This window comes from Octodon degus, unplaced genomic scaffold (genome assembly GCF_000260255.1).
Source record: "Octodon degus isolate 3935 unplaced genomic scaffold, OctDeg1.0 scaffold00037, whole genome shotgun sequence".
Classification (NCBI taxonomy): Eukaryota; Metazoa; Chordata; class Mammalia; order Rodentia; family Octodontidae; genus Octodon; species Octodon degus.
This window is the reverse complement of record NW_004524613.1, coordinates 4,303,429-4,317,556: the sequence shown is the minus strand read 5'-3', so window position 1 is coordinate 4,317,556 and position 14,128 is coordinate 4,303,429. Positions and strand designations below refer to the sequence as shown.

The following is a 14,128-nucleotide window of genomic DNA, read 5'->3' as shown; positions in this document are numbered from 1 at the left end:
CTTAGAACAAGCTTGGCAAAGCACAGGGACCGCGGTTCGATCCCCCAGCACCACATGCCAGCCAGCCCCGCCCCCTGGTGGGCTGAGCTGGCCACACACATACACACACACACACACACACACACACACACTCAATAAATGTAAAAAAAAAAGGACCCATGCTCACTCCGGACACACAGCCCTGCCTTAGCTGACATGAGACTCTGAACTTCAGCACGAACAGGAAGAAGCCAGGACAGTAGCATGACACACCAGGAAAACACCACACTAAAACCTGAAGAGAGTTCTAGCCTTGACTCTACCTTTAGGAAAACCACTTAACCACTCTGAACCTAGTTTCCTCTTTCACTAAATGAGGAAAACATTTTTAGCAAAACAGAGCTAAAAATCACAAGCTTCCCTATTTAATTTATTTTTATTTTTTTTTATTTATTTATTTATTTATTTTTTTTTTTTTTTTTTTTTGCAGAACCAGGGATTGAACTCAGGCCCTTGCGCTTGCCAGGGAAGCACTTATTCTACTGAGCCATCTCCCTGGCCCCTTCCCTATTTAATTTATAAGGCTTCTCTGAGTTTCAAAAACATATTATGTATGTGAAAATGCATTAGAAGCAATAAAATCATGTCCAAATGTAAAGCATTCCCCTATAGATGCTCACACTGTCGAGGAAATATTATCAAAAAAATTATTCCTGATGATAGGATTCTATCCACTGATATTCATGAGCACTCAAGAATATAGAGTTCTGGCCTCTTAAAGACACCAGAATACACTGTGACACAGTCTACTCCAGGCACCTCAAGGCACAAAGCTGAGTCTGCCCAGTGATTCATGCAACCAGAATCTCAGCTTTCTCATCTCCAAAATGGGACAGCACCACTTAAGGCCTGGCTTATTGAAAAGGTCAAATGTAATCAAGTTTGTAAGGAACATTAGACTTCCCAAAGATAAGAGATGATAATTATGGATGATTTTTTTTCTTCAAATACAACTTTAAAAATTTCAAAACTCAATCATTTTTAGAATGATGAAAATGACTTTTGTTGCTATACTGCTATCTATCCTTTATACCTTAAAGCCTAAGCAGCACTAGAGGGCTGCACAGCTGTGACCCTGTGACTCTAGTAGCAACAAGCTGAATGGCAGGCAGGCTGATACCAACTCCCTCCTCAGAATGGTCACAGATGGATATCAGCACTATTACAGATTGATACTCAAGGGCCAGGGAGACGGTGCAGTAGAATAAGTGCTTCCTTGGCAAGCGCAAAGGTCTGAGTTCAATCCCCAGTTCCGCAAAATAAATAAATAAATAAATAAATAAATAAATAAATAAAGATTAACACTCAAAATCTCCTAACTCACACTTGCCAAGCAATCTGACAACTTGTCACCTTTATGTAAGCTTCTAATGGGAAAAAGCTCTGGAGAGGTGAGAGTGACTAGTCCACTGGCGAAAAAATTAAGAAACTAGCAATCACTCAGGATTTAACACATTCCTGCTGGCTTAAACTGCTGGTGGGGTATGCATGACTGTCCCATCAGTCAGCTTGTATGGCCAGTAGTACAAACAGATTTAATCACTTGTATCAGTATTTTACTAATAAAACATCTAGAAATAGACTGAATCCAGTTAGTTGCTTGAATTTGATTAATTACTGCCCAAACATAAATACTAATTCTATTCATATAAATTTTTTAAATTATTAAAAAATTAGGGGGGCCAGGGTGATGGCTTGATGGAATAAGCGCTTCCCTGACAAGCACAAGGGCCTGAGTTTAATCCCCGGTTCTGCCAAAAAAAAAAAAAAAAATTATATGACCATCATCAACCATTATAGGGGCCAGGGATATAGCTCAGAGCACAGTACCTGCCTTAATATTACTGTGCAAAGTCTTGAGTTCAATTCCTAGTACCAAAAAAAAAAAAAAAATTATTTCATTAAATTAAATTTACTAGGGCCGGGCAAATAGCTCAGTGGATTAAAGCACCTGCTTAGACAAATGCAGGGGCCTGGAATTGGATCCTGGGCCTGCAGTGCTGGCCCTTCCCCCAGGGCACACTGAGACTGGGCATAGTGGCGCAGGCCTGTAATCCCAGCACTTGGGAGGCTATAAACAGAAGGATCACTACTAGTCTGATCTATGCAGTGAAACTCTATAGACCCTGTAGACCCTGTCCTAAATACAAATTAAATTTACTTATATTCATAAATAGCTTATCAATAATTAATTCTCGGGCCAGTGAGATAGCTCAGCAGACTAAGCATCTGCTTAGGTCTGGGGCTTGATCCCCAGCACCACATGTGGCATGAGCCCTGCCCCCAGGTGCAGTGAACAGGCCACAAAGATCAGGTATGGTGTGGCACACACCTGTAATCCCAGGGAGCTGGGGAGAATGAAGGCAGGGGGATCACTATGAGTCCAATCTGTGTAGTGAGACCCTGTATCAAATACATTTTTTTTAAAAAATTCTAAATTTTAACATAAAAATCTTTTTTTTTTTTTTTTTTTTGCAGAACTGGGGATTGAACTCAGGCCCTTGAGCTTGCCAGGCAGCGCTTATTCTACTGAGCCATCTCCCTGGCCCCTTAACATAAAAATCTTACAAGTGAATGCACATTACATACATTAATAATGTATGTAATATGCATTCACAACTACTACACTACAAATTAGTTGTACTACAGGTTTTTATACCATTCAATGTTTTCCTTAAGGAACTGCAATATGACATCTGGTCTGCTAAATCAACACCTCTCTTGCATTACTGTAACCAAAGACCCTGAGAAGCAGTGGGCCACCTAATGGGACAGTCACACATGTACCACCAGTGGCTTAGGCTTGCAGGAACAATCAATCAGTGAGCACATGAATTATAGCCCTTCCATGAACCTGTTAAGTGTTAGCCTTTTAGTACTGTTTTCAACAAGATCACATTCCTCTCTTTAGCAGGAAATCACTAAATAAAATTCTTTTAGCTCATTGGCAGCAATTTCGTTTTAAATCTCTCCAGAGAACAGCAGCCGGGGTTCACACATGGACAAATCTTGTTTTTGCTTTTACAATTATCAGATCTTATAATAATCACAAACAAGGAATTTATAGTTCCTGCTTATGTGGACAGTAAAGATTTCATTCCTCATGTTTCTTATTTCCTATACTTCCTCCTACAGGAAGTAAGACAGTGGTAATCACTTGATTGAACTGAATTAAACAAATTAATGATCAAGGGGGCCTGCCGCTTAGCTCAGTTCTTTAAGTGGCTGCTTCAGCAAAGCAGTCAGGCTCAGGTTGCTGTGGTTCTATCCCCACAACTCAAGCCAGCCAAACCTGCCCTGAAGGCATTCAGAGCCAAAAGAAAAAAAAAAAATCCTCCTGCCTTGGGGCCAGGGAGACAGGTCAGTGGAATAAGCGCTTCCCTGGCACGCGCAAGGGCCTGAGTTCAATCCCCGGTTCTGCAAAAATAAAAAAAATTAAAAAATTTTTAAAAAATTTAAAAATGATCAAAATAAAGTGTTTTAAATTTAGTATTTCAAAGCTATTATTTCATGACAAAAACCAAGTTAAATATTGATCTGCTCTTATCTATTTACACCACCCCTTCTCATTCAGATAAGGCGTGTTTATGTATTCATTTATTTGAGATGGGGGGAGTTGTGGGTTTTTTTTTTTTTGCAGAACCAGGAATTGAACTCAGGCCCTTGTGCTTGCCATGCAAGCACTTATTCTACTGAGCCATCTCCCCAGCCCAGAGATATGGCCTTGCTATGTAGTTCAAACTGGCACTGAGCTCACTATGTAGCCCAGGCTGGCCTCAAACTCCCTTCATTCCTCCTGCCTCAGCCTCCCCACTCTTGGAATTTAAGATAAAGTGCTTTTAATAAACACTATATATTAGGCTGGACATGGTGGCACATGCCTATAATCCCAGCACTTGGGAGGCTGAAGCAGGAGGATCACAGTGAGTTCAAGGCCAGCTTAGGTTACACAGTGAATTCAAGGCCTGGCCTCTCTATACAGTGAAAGACTCTATCTCAAAAAAAAAAAAAAAAAAAAAAATACTGTACATTATCTCTACATTACTGATTTTCCTTCTCAGAAAACCTTTTCTTACTAATTCAAAGTTACAAGCACTCATATACTTTTTACTTCCTTTCTGCCTTAACATTCCAGTTGTCTTCCAAAATAACAAGACAAAAAGTTCTGTCTTAAAGTTCTTACAGCTCCCTCCACTGCATATCAAGTATTCTAAATACTGAATACACTGGGGGCTGGTGAGATGGCTCAGTGGTCTAAAGCAGCAATTTAGAACAAGCTAAGCTAAGCAAAACACACGGACCGCGGTTCAATCCCCCAGCACCACATGCCAGCCAGCCCCGCCCCCTGGTGGGCTGAGCTGGCCACACACACTAAATAAACAAATAAAATAAAATTTAAAAAAATTAAAAAAAAAAATACTGAATACACTTTAGAACAGATCACTCCGTACCTTGGTTATCAACAGTCTTAACTAGACTTTGAGCTCCACAAAGAAAGCTGACCTGACTTCCTCTGCACTTATCTAGCAACTAGGACGGCATCTGGCATGTAGCTCGAATTAAAACATGCTTATTTTATCAAATGGATTCATAAATGAAGCAAATGTTTCCATCCATCTTCTTTTAAGATGGACCACCTGTAATGAAATGTAAATGTCTAGCTGTACAGCATTAAGACTAAAAATATCTAGAACCTCAACAATGAATTCCCAAATGGCATGTGATATCTAAATTCATTTCAAAATCCCCCTAAGCTTTAGTAAACATGCAAACCACCTAGGGACCTCATAAAAATGGAAGTTCTTCTGTAAGTCAGGATGTGACCTTAGAATCTGCATTTTAGCAATTTCCCACAGGCTACGCTGAGTGCCAAGCTATATATTAAATATTCTATTCTAGCTGGGTGCGGTGGCACATGCACTCAATCCCAGCACTCAGGAGGCTGAGGCAAAAGGGTTATTGTAAGCTTGAGGCAGAAGGATCGTTGTGAGTTCGATAACAGCCTGGACTACAAAGTGAGCTCAGAGCCAGCCTGAACTGCACAGCAAGACTGTCTCAAAAAGACTAAATAAATAAATAAATAAATAAAGATTTTATTCTGACTTTTGTACCTGAAAAAGCTGATGCTCAGAAGTATGAGGAAACTTGCCCAGGATCCCAAAACTACAGAGTTGCAGGGGTGGAATGTGCTCAGTTCTTCTGGCCCCTAAACCAGTACCCCCTGCACTTTTTTTTTTTTTTTAATTTTTATTTATTTGTGTGTGTGTGTGTGTGTGTGTGTGTGTGGCCAGCTCAGCCCACCAGAGGGCAGGGCTGGCTGCCATGTGGTGCTGGGGGATTGAACCACGGTCCCTGTGCTTTGCTGAGCTTGTTCTAAGTAGGTGCTTTAGACCACTGAGCCATCTCACCAGTACCATGCGCTAACTTTTTGAGCTATATAGCCACAAACAAAGAGATAGTTTTCCTTCATTCTTCAAATAAGCTCTCTAGCCAGTTTTACCCCTCAAGGAAGCAGGAGGCAGAGCTACAAACACCAGTTGTGAGAGAATCAAGCCAATTTCATGTAAACTTCACCCTTTCAGTCCTTCAGCTAAGACTCCTTACAAGCTGTATTGTTCAAGGTGTGGCCCAGTAGTAGAGCACACATTTTGCATGCAAGGCCCTAAATTCAAACCCTAGCACCAAAAGAAAAAAAGAGGGACAGTTAATGTTATAAGTTCTTTTACTAAAAAGCCACAGAAAATATGACTGAGGTTGGGGGGAACAGGAGGAATCTGTTTTAGTGAAATGGGAATTACCAGAGCCCAAAAATTGATCTTTTACTATTGTGTTTTCCTCTAACACTTTACTTGTACGCTTACTCCAGTTTACTTTTCATCAGTTCTTTGACTTGTGCATCTTCCAGGCTGAAATGAGCCACTGCAGGAAGAAAGCAGTGCGTTACCCAGCATCGTAGCTTCATGGCACCTAACATCACATATGGGGAATCAAAAAGCATATTTCTGGGCTGGGGATGTGGCTCGGTGGCGCAGCGCCTGCCTAGCAAGCGCGAGGCCCCGAGTTCGATTCCCGGTACCAAAAAAGAAAATAGTGAAAATAAGACCAAAAAAAGTCCCTTTGGAAAAAAAAAAAAAACCTTTAAAAAAAAAAAAAAGAAGCGTATTTCTCTTGTGTGCAGGCCTTCTGCTTAGCATTTCATGACCATCAATTCATTCCATACCCTCACAAGAGCCCTATGAAGGAAGCAGTGGTTTCCCTTTTTACAGATGAGTAGATGAGACTCAGAAGAGAGCTGGTAACTGCCAAGGTTCTGCTGGTGAGTGGTAAAGTTTACTGTTCACAAACAGTAAACCTTTTGCCTAAACCACCACACACTGTCTTCCACCTAGAAGGAGCACAATAAAATCTGCTGACTAGCCTAACACCTCAAAAGACTGTCAGTATTATACCAGTCAGATCTGTGGTTTCCTGATGCTCTGTTCAAATTTTCCTTCCCAATCTAGTCATCCATGCTGAAAATGACCAATCTAAAGTTGCTTTCACTATCTTCTCTCTCACTCCTTTAAATAAAGAGCACAAAACAAAACAATGGAATACAAGACATCCAAGTTTTTATAGACCTCTCCTCCTCCTAACAGACCCTAGCTCTGTGTCACAGCCCTGGACCCCTGGAAACTAGTTAGATGCTGGCTCTGCCTCAAAGATTGGTGGTCTACACACATCTTCACAGACTGTTCTCTAGGACACCACACTTAGAACTAAACTCAGCTTTGGACAACTCCAGATTTTCCCCACACTACAGGTCCTCCTGTTTAGTTAAAATTCCAAAGAAAATCTGCCTTCAATTTCAAATCCTATTATAAACCAACTCTGAAAGGAAAAAAAAAAGTAATCTGACTGCCAAATGGGGCAAAAAGGCTGTCATTTACAACAAACATGCCAGCCTGTTTGAACAATCAACACACGGCCTCTCTGATATTCCACCTGTCTTAGTAAATCAAACCAAATCTGGGCAACTATTTTTTCAAATAAGAAACATAAGCATCACCAAGAGAAATTCCCAGTACTCAGTTCCCTGGGTAGTTTTGAGTTTTCCATCCCTGGGACTTTGGGGTAGGAGATCCTGTCTGCACAGGCAACACTGAAATGCTATGGTTTTCAATTTGATTTTTAGCTATGCCAGAGAACCAAAGATCACCTTCCCTATAAATTTAACTTAATAAGATGTCTTCCCATATAATAATGCTTTAGAGATTTGATTAAATATGAGAATGCCACCCTTCCAGCAATGAGCAGAACTAAATGAAGATACATTTCCCATGAGCTCCTGGCCTCTCTGATTCCACCAGATATTCTCAACTGAACCTAAATTAACCATAAATTCACAAAAATATACTAATGTACAGTATTTAAGATACTCAGTCTTCATTTCCCAATCTCATATAATTCTCTTGTTAAACCATAATATGATCCTTTCTACAAATCATTTTCCTCTTTATTTAAACAGGAAGAAAAAAAGGAGACCTAAACCACCAATAGTATTTCCTTTACTAGTTACCATACCTAGAGAAAAAAAAAAAAAAAGAATCTTTGATATGTTTATCCTTTTTAGAGAGAAAACCAGGGGCTGGGGAGATGGCTCAGTGGAATAAGCACTTCCCTGGCAAGCACAGGGGCCTGAGTTCAATCCCCGGTTCCGCAAAAAAAAAAAAAAAAAGGAAGAGAAAACCAACAGAGCATTATTTAAAAAGGTAACCTGAACACTTATATTTGAAACCAGGGGTGGTGATGCACATCTATAGTCCCAACACTGGGGAGGCTGAGGCAGGAGGATCACCATGAGTTTGAGGACTACATGCTGAGTTCAAGCCCAGTGAGACCCTGCCTGCAATCCAAAATTTTCTCTAGGTCTCTAACTGAAACCACTGCCTAGAACACACTGCGAATAATCCAGGCGAGCTTTTAAGGTTTGTTTGTTTGTTTGTTTCTGAGTCAGGGTTTCACGTTGTAGCCAGCTCCTAGGCTAACCTAGAACTGTGGTGATCCTTCTGCCTCAGCCTCCTGAATGCTGAGATTACAGCTATATACCACCACATTCAGCTTCTAAGGTTTAAGGGACAGTTCATCTTTCCAGAGTGTAAACCACCAAGGCAACATCCACACTGGCTACATGTGCCACAGGACAAGGGCTGGTCTTATCTCATTTCTTGTTCCTCCACTCAGCACCATACCTTGCACAGGTGGAGCATTTAATATGCTGAGCACTGACAAAAGCCAGGATAACATCTCTGGCAATCACAAAATAAACAGAATACATAAAGCAGGCATGGTGGTACAGGCCTATAATCCCAGCACTTGGGACACTAAAGCAGGAGGATTACTGCAAATTCATCAGACTACCTAGTGAAATCCTATTATAACTCCCCTCCCACCCAAAAAACCATAAGGCCCACAGCCACCAGATGAACTGGTCTGAGCTGAATTACATCCCCTCTTGGGCCGGGGAGATGGCTCAGTGGCATAAACACCTGTCTGGCAAGTGCAAGGTCATGAGTTCAATTCCTGGTACCAAAAAAGGGGAAAAAAAAAAAAAATGAATTACATCCCTTCTTAAGACTTGTTTTCTTTGTACAAGAAGAAAATAGTATATACTCACAAGATTTGTATTTGTTTAAAATCTATTCATAGGGCTGGTGAGATGGCTCAGTGGTCTAAAGCACCTAACTTAGAACAAGCTCAGCAAAGCACAGGGACCGCAGTTCTATCCCCCAGCACCACATGCCAGCCAGCCCACCCCCTGGTGGGCTGAGCTGGCCACACACACACACACACACACACAAATAAAATTTAAAAAAATAAAATAAAATAAATAAAATCTATTCATAAATAAATACTGAGCATAAATCATGTGCCAGGCATTGTATGATAAAGATGCAGCAGTGAACCTAGCTGTATCACCTGCCTCATGGAGTCAGTTTCAGCAGACACTGTGAGACTCTGGAGAAGGGAGTTTCACAAACTTCAAAGACTACTTCATTACAAAACATCATGCTCTCCTGATTCCCAACTTGGTTACTGATCAATATACACCCAGTTACCCAAGATGTTAACTTAAGATTCTTCCTTGGGCCAGGGAGATAGCTCAGTAGAATAAGCTCTTGCCTGGCAAGCACAAGATCCTGAGTTCAACCCCCGTACCACAAAAAAATAAATAAATTAAATAAAAAATAAAAAGACTCTTCCTCTTTCTCTTTTCCATCCTACCCACTTCCACAACTGCAATAAACCAAGCCCCTGGTTCTCCTTTCAAAGTCTCTGACATGTATTTTTTTTCCAGTCTTCCATGCTTCTGTTCTAGACTCTTTGTTCCCACTTAAATAACTTAAGTCTCCCTATAATGATAATGGCAAGTATTTACTGATCTCTTACCTTATGGCAGACAATTGGTTAAGACCTTTGCATACACAACAATTTTAATCCCCTAAAAACTATACTGTGACCCTGACCTACAGAAGTGAGGCGCAGAAACTTGCCCAAGGCACACAGCTAGTAAGTAGCAAAACAACACCTCTAGTACGGGCCTAGGAGATTCTATTTTTAGCCCTTGTTGGACTCCTCCTACCTTTGTCCCTTTCTGGTTAGTCTACACACCTTTGTTTATGCTGCTGCTGGAATGCTTTTTCAAAAATCTAAGTAGAGGGACTCAGTGAGTCTGGTAGAACACCTCTGTAATGCTAACAGCTGGGGGGCTGAAGCAGGAGGGCTGCCACAGGTTCAAGACCAGCCTTGGCCTTATAGTGAGTTCAACATCAGCCTGAACTAAACAACAAGATTCTATCTCCAAAATAAACATCAAGCGCCGGCCAAATAGCTCAGTGGATTAAAATGCCTACAAGCAGGGGCTGGGGTTCAATCCACAGGCCTGCTGTGTCAGCCCCGCCCCCAGGGCTACTGGGACGGCAATTGAGACTGGGTATGGTGGCACAAACCTGTAATCCCAGCTCTTGGGAGGGTGTAAACAGGTGGATCACTAGGAGTCCATCTAGTACTGAGACCCTGAACACCCTGTACACCCTTCCCTAAAATACAAAAACAAAACAAAATAAAAACATCAAACAAACCAAGTGAATATTTTTCTCTGCTTTCATAGACAGCTCTTTGCTCTTTATCATCTCCAGGGCAGCAAGGTCCAAAGACTATAGGTAACTCTCCAACATTACCTCTCTCCTACCCCACACTCCAGCTGGAAGACACTCTTTATTGCCCCCCAAGTGCACCAAAATTTTGGCGGGCCCACATTATTCCCCTCCCTCAGCAAAGCCCCCACCAAGGCAGAATCCTTTTTTGGGGACCTCAATTACACACTCATGCTTCAGTGCTGACAGCAATAATTATTCCCCACCGACCCCCTCCCTTGAATTTCCAATCCTGACTTCCTATAAGGCAGGTATGATGTCTTATCTCTTATGCTCAAGGTCCCAGCAGATTAATAAATCTATAAGTATACCAAATAAATGTTAAATAGATGATACAATTTTATTTTATTCATTTATTTATTTATTTTTGGTATTGGGAATCAAATTCATGACCTTGTGCTTGCCGGGCAGGCGCTGTGCTGTTGAGCTATACCCTAGGCCCAATGAATGCTAAATATAAGGTGGTGTTAATACCTGCTAGCACCATCCCAAAAAACCAAGTAAAAGGATGACAGTAAGGGCAGCTTATAGCAGCTCCCATCCTCAGATGCAAACTCAAGAAGACAGAATACTTCAAGCAAAGTTACTACAACTGAGACTAGTACTCTAATCGCTGCAGCCTCTCTTCAGGCCTCTTGAAAGCCAAATCAATTGTCTGCACAGCTGGAAAAAACACAAGACAACTGCCGCCTGCAATAGGAGGAGGTAAGCTCCCTCTACTACTCCACAAGGGACACGCTTTCCAAAATGCATACTAGTAAAAACCTTGACTCTAATTACCAGTGAATAACAGAGGATCCTGATTGGGTGTCAGTAGAGAAAAAGCTACAGACAGCAAAATACAGCCCTGCTTTCCATCTCCACATCTACAACTGGAGTCCAGACCACAGATGGATGCCTGCAACTGCTTGCTCGCTCACCAGTCTCCTTGTTCCCACCACCTCTCCAAGGATGAAACTATCGGTGATTAGAACCAACAGTATAATACCCTCCAAAAGCATTCCACACACTTAGGAACCAAAACTTTTTATCAAGAAGTTCAAGATCCGAGGCTGGAGAGATGGCTCAGTGGAATAAGTCCTTCCCTGGCAGGGCCTGAGTTCAATCCCCGACTCCACAAAAAAAAAAAAAAAAAAAGAAAAGAAAATTATAAAAAAAAAGAAGAAGTTCAAGATCCAACCCCTTCCCCTGCTGGGCCTACTCTCCCTTCAATCACTGTATCCCAAAAATGAAACTCAAGTTTCTTGACTCTGGCCAACTTCCAGGCCAAAAAAAAACCTTATCACCAGCATTTCCAAACTGAGGTTTTTGGGCCAGGGACATACCTCAGCAGTCTAAGCACCTGCCTGGCAAGCACAAGACCCAAGTTCAATCCCTGGTACCACATGCCATGCACACTGCATAGTGGCATGCACCTATAATCCCAGTGCTGGGGAGGTTGAGACAGGTGGATTACTACGAGTCCGCGCTGCGTAGCAAGACCCTGTACCAAATAAACAAAAAAAAGAGGCTCTGCAGGGCCTACACGTGTCATCACAAAACAAAGTGCTCTCCTTACAAACTTGGCTTCTCAGACATCTCACTTCTATCCTTTCTCTTTCAATCTCCATAAACTACTGATTTCCACTGAAAACCAAGAAGGAAGCAAACAAAAGGCACTCTGGAGTTTCCTAGCCAGGCACTTAAGGCTAAAGACTCCCTGGCAACCCAGTGCAATCACTTCCCCTACATTCTCTTTCTCTACATCTGATCTTTGATGACTGAAAACTTTTTCTAGCCCCAGTTCAGAAGCTGCTTCTCCAGAAAGTCTCCTATGATTTTCCCGCTCAAACACTTTTGCCACTGAATGCTTGAGTACTTTTTCTACCTCTTTCTGACAGTATTACATCCTATCCTGCATCAAAACCACTGAAGGAGGAATGATGTTTGTCTTCCCTCCCAAATGGTAAAGTCTTTGGGAGCTTAAAAAAAAAAAAAAAGGTTTTTCCTTTATTGTCCTTTTTCTGTCTCATCCCTACAAATATAGCTGGATGCATTAAACACTCAGAAAGAATTTCCAGAATATGTTTTGACTGTTAGTCGAAAAGTATCCATGGGACAGGCTATTTTTGGACCAAAGAAAACATCTATTAGTCCCTACTACTTGCTAGGCACTGTAAATCCATAATCTTCCTTTCTGATGGAAAACTAATTACCTCAAGGTCACAGAGCATACTTCACTAGACTTCCGAGTTAAATACTTGTTTGTTTGGCTGCTAAACTCCTCTCAGCTTTGCCCCCATCAAGGGAAAGACTATCATTCTATGATTCACTCTCACACTGCCATAACCTAAGCAAGCATATCTAAAATGTCGCTTTACGGTTATTAAAGTATTTTCACTTTCATCTTACAAATAAAAAGCACTTGCTAGAAAGTCAGACAACAGGAAGTAAAGGTCCCTCAAGGATCAGACCCAGGAGTGGGGACTGGGGAGGAGTCCAGCCAATGGAGTCCACAGTTCTGGTTAAAGAGGAATGGGGAAGCGGTGAGTCACAGGATAAAGGCTTGCAACATGGGAAACTCTTGATAAGGCCAGGGTATGAGGCAACAAAGAGTGAATCACAAAAGTACCTTAGACCTATGAGGAGCAAATCCTCACTAAAGTTACTTGCTCTAGTTCACCCAGCAAATACAGGGCCCTGTATTTGACCCCTCCCCTTTTTCTTTCATCGGGAGGCTATTCAAGGAGACTCCTGAGCCAGGGGGAGGAGAGCCTGGGGCTCTGACTCCACAGGAAGCCAGAGAAAGCAAGAGTGGGACCAGGAAGCATAAAAATGTCAAGATGAGGAGCAGAAACGAGCCTAGGAGAGGACAGAGGCAGAGGCTGGAAACGTGGATAAGGCCCTAGAGAGGAGAAAAAGGCGGAAGAGAAAAGGTAGACTGTGAGAACGAAGCAAAATGCTGTAAGATCAGGGTCTAAAGGAGCCTGGCAGAGTGGGAGATCTTGAAAGGAAAGAGGAATTGGAATGAGTCCGACAGTGGAAAGAGTCCAAGACACTGGGAAGACATTGAAGCTAGTCACATTGGGAAGAGTCCCGGACTCAGAAAGACTGGGAGAGAGTTGTCAGAGCAAACCCGAAAACGAAGTCAGACGAAGCTGGGGGAGGGGGGCTGTGCTGAGGGGAAGAAGTAGGGCGCCTGATGGAGCCCAGCCGCCTCACCGCGCTTGTTTTTGGTGCCGTGCTTCTTGGCGGCCGTCAATTCTTGCTCAATCTTCTTCTCCAGGAACTCTTGTTTTTTGCTTAGCATCTCCTCCGTGTCCCGCAGTCGCTGGATGGCCTCCTGGGGGGTCGGGCCGCCCTTGCCGGCCTTACCCCCACCAGCCCCAAACAGCTTCCCGAACACCGACATGGTTTCTACTCGCCGCGCCGGCCTTTGCCGCCCGCTCTGGATCGGCTAGGCTCGGCCCCGGCGCCCGCTCCCGGCCACACAGCTCCCTGCCGCCGCAGGCCTCTCCTCCGCCTCCGCCCCACAGCTGGCCCAGGCCGCGCCACCTCCCACAGGCCCCCACGCCCGGCCGGGCCGGCGTCAGGGCAACGCGCCGCTGACCACAGCTCCCGGAATGCAACGCGCCAGTGGCGCCTCGAATCTAATGGAGGGGGGCGTGCTGCATGTCGGGAAGCTATAGTCTTCCGGGTTGAGGCGGGCGGCGGCGCACCTTTTTGCTCTCGCTGGGGTCAAAAGGCAAGATGGCATGCCGGGAAATGTAGTCTTTATGGTACGTGTTCTACAAGAGTGAAAGACTACTAAGAGAAGTAACAGGGACTGGGAAGATAACGCAGTGGCTTAAGTCCTACATTAAAAGAGAAAGAGAGAGAGAGAGAGAGGGAGAGAGAGAGAGAGAGAGAGAGAG

General features: G+C 43.0%; 1 protein-coding gene across 1 annotated transcript in view; it reads right to left on the bottom strand.

The window, feature by feature from the left end:
* Positions 1-13,786, bottom strand: part of Chmp4b (charged multivesicular body protein 4B) — a 50,193-nt gene extending 36,407 nt beyond the window's left edge. Inside the window, exon 1 of the mRNA XM_004630825.2 lies at positions 13,437-13,786. Within this exon, the coding sequence (XP_004630882.1) occupies positions 13,437-13,626 (190 nt within the window). The 5' untranslated portion in view covers positions 13,627-13,786. The remainder of the gene's footprint in view (positions 1-13,436) is intronic.
* Between the last annotated feature and the right edge of the window lie 342 nt (positions 13,787-14,128).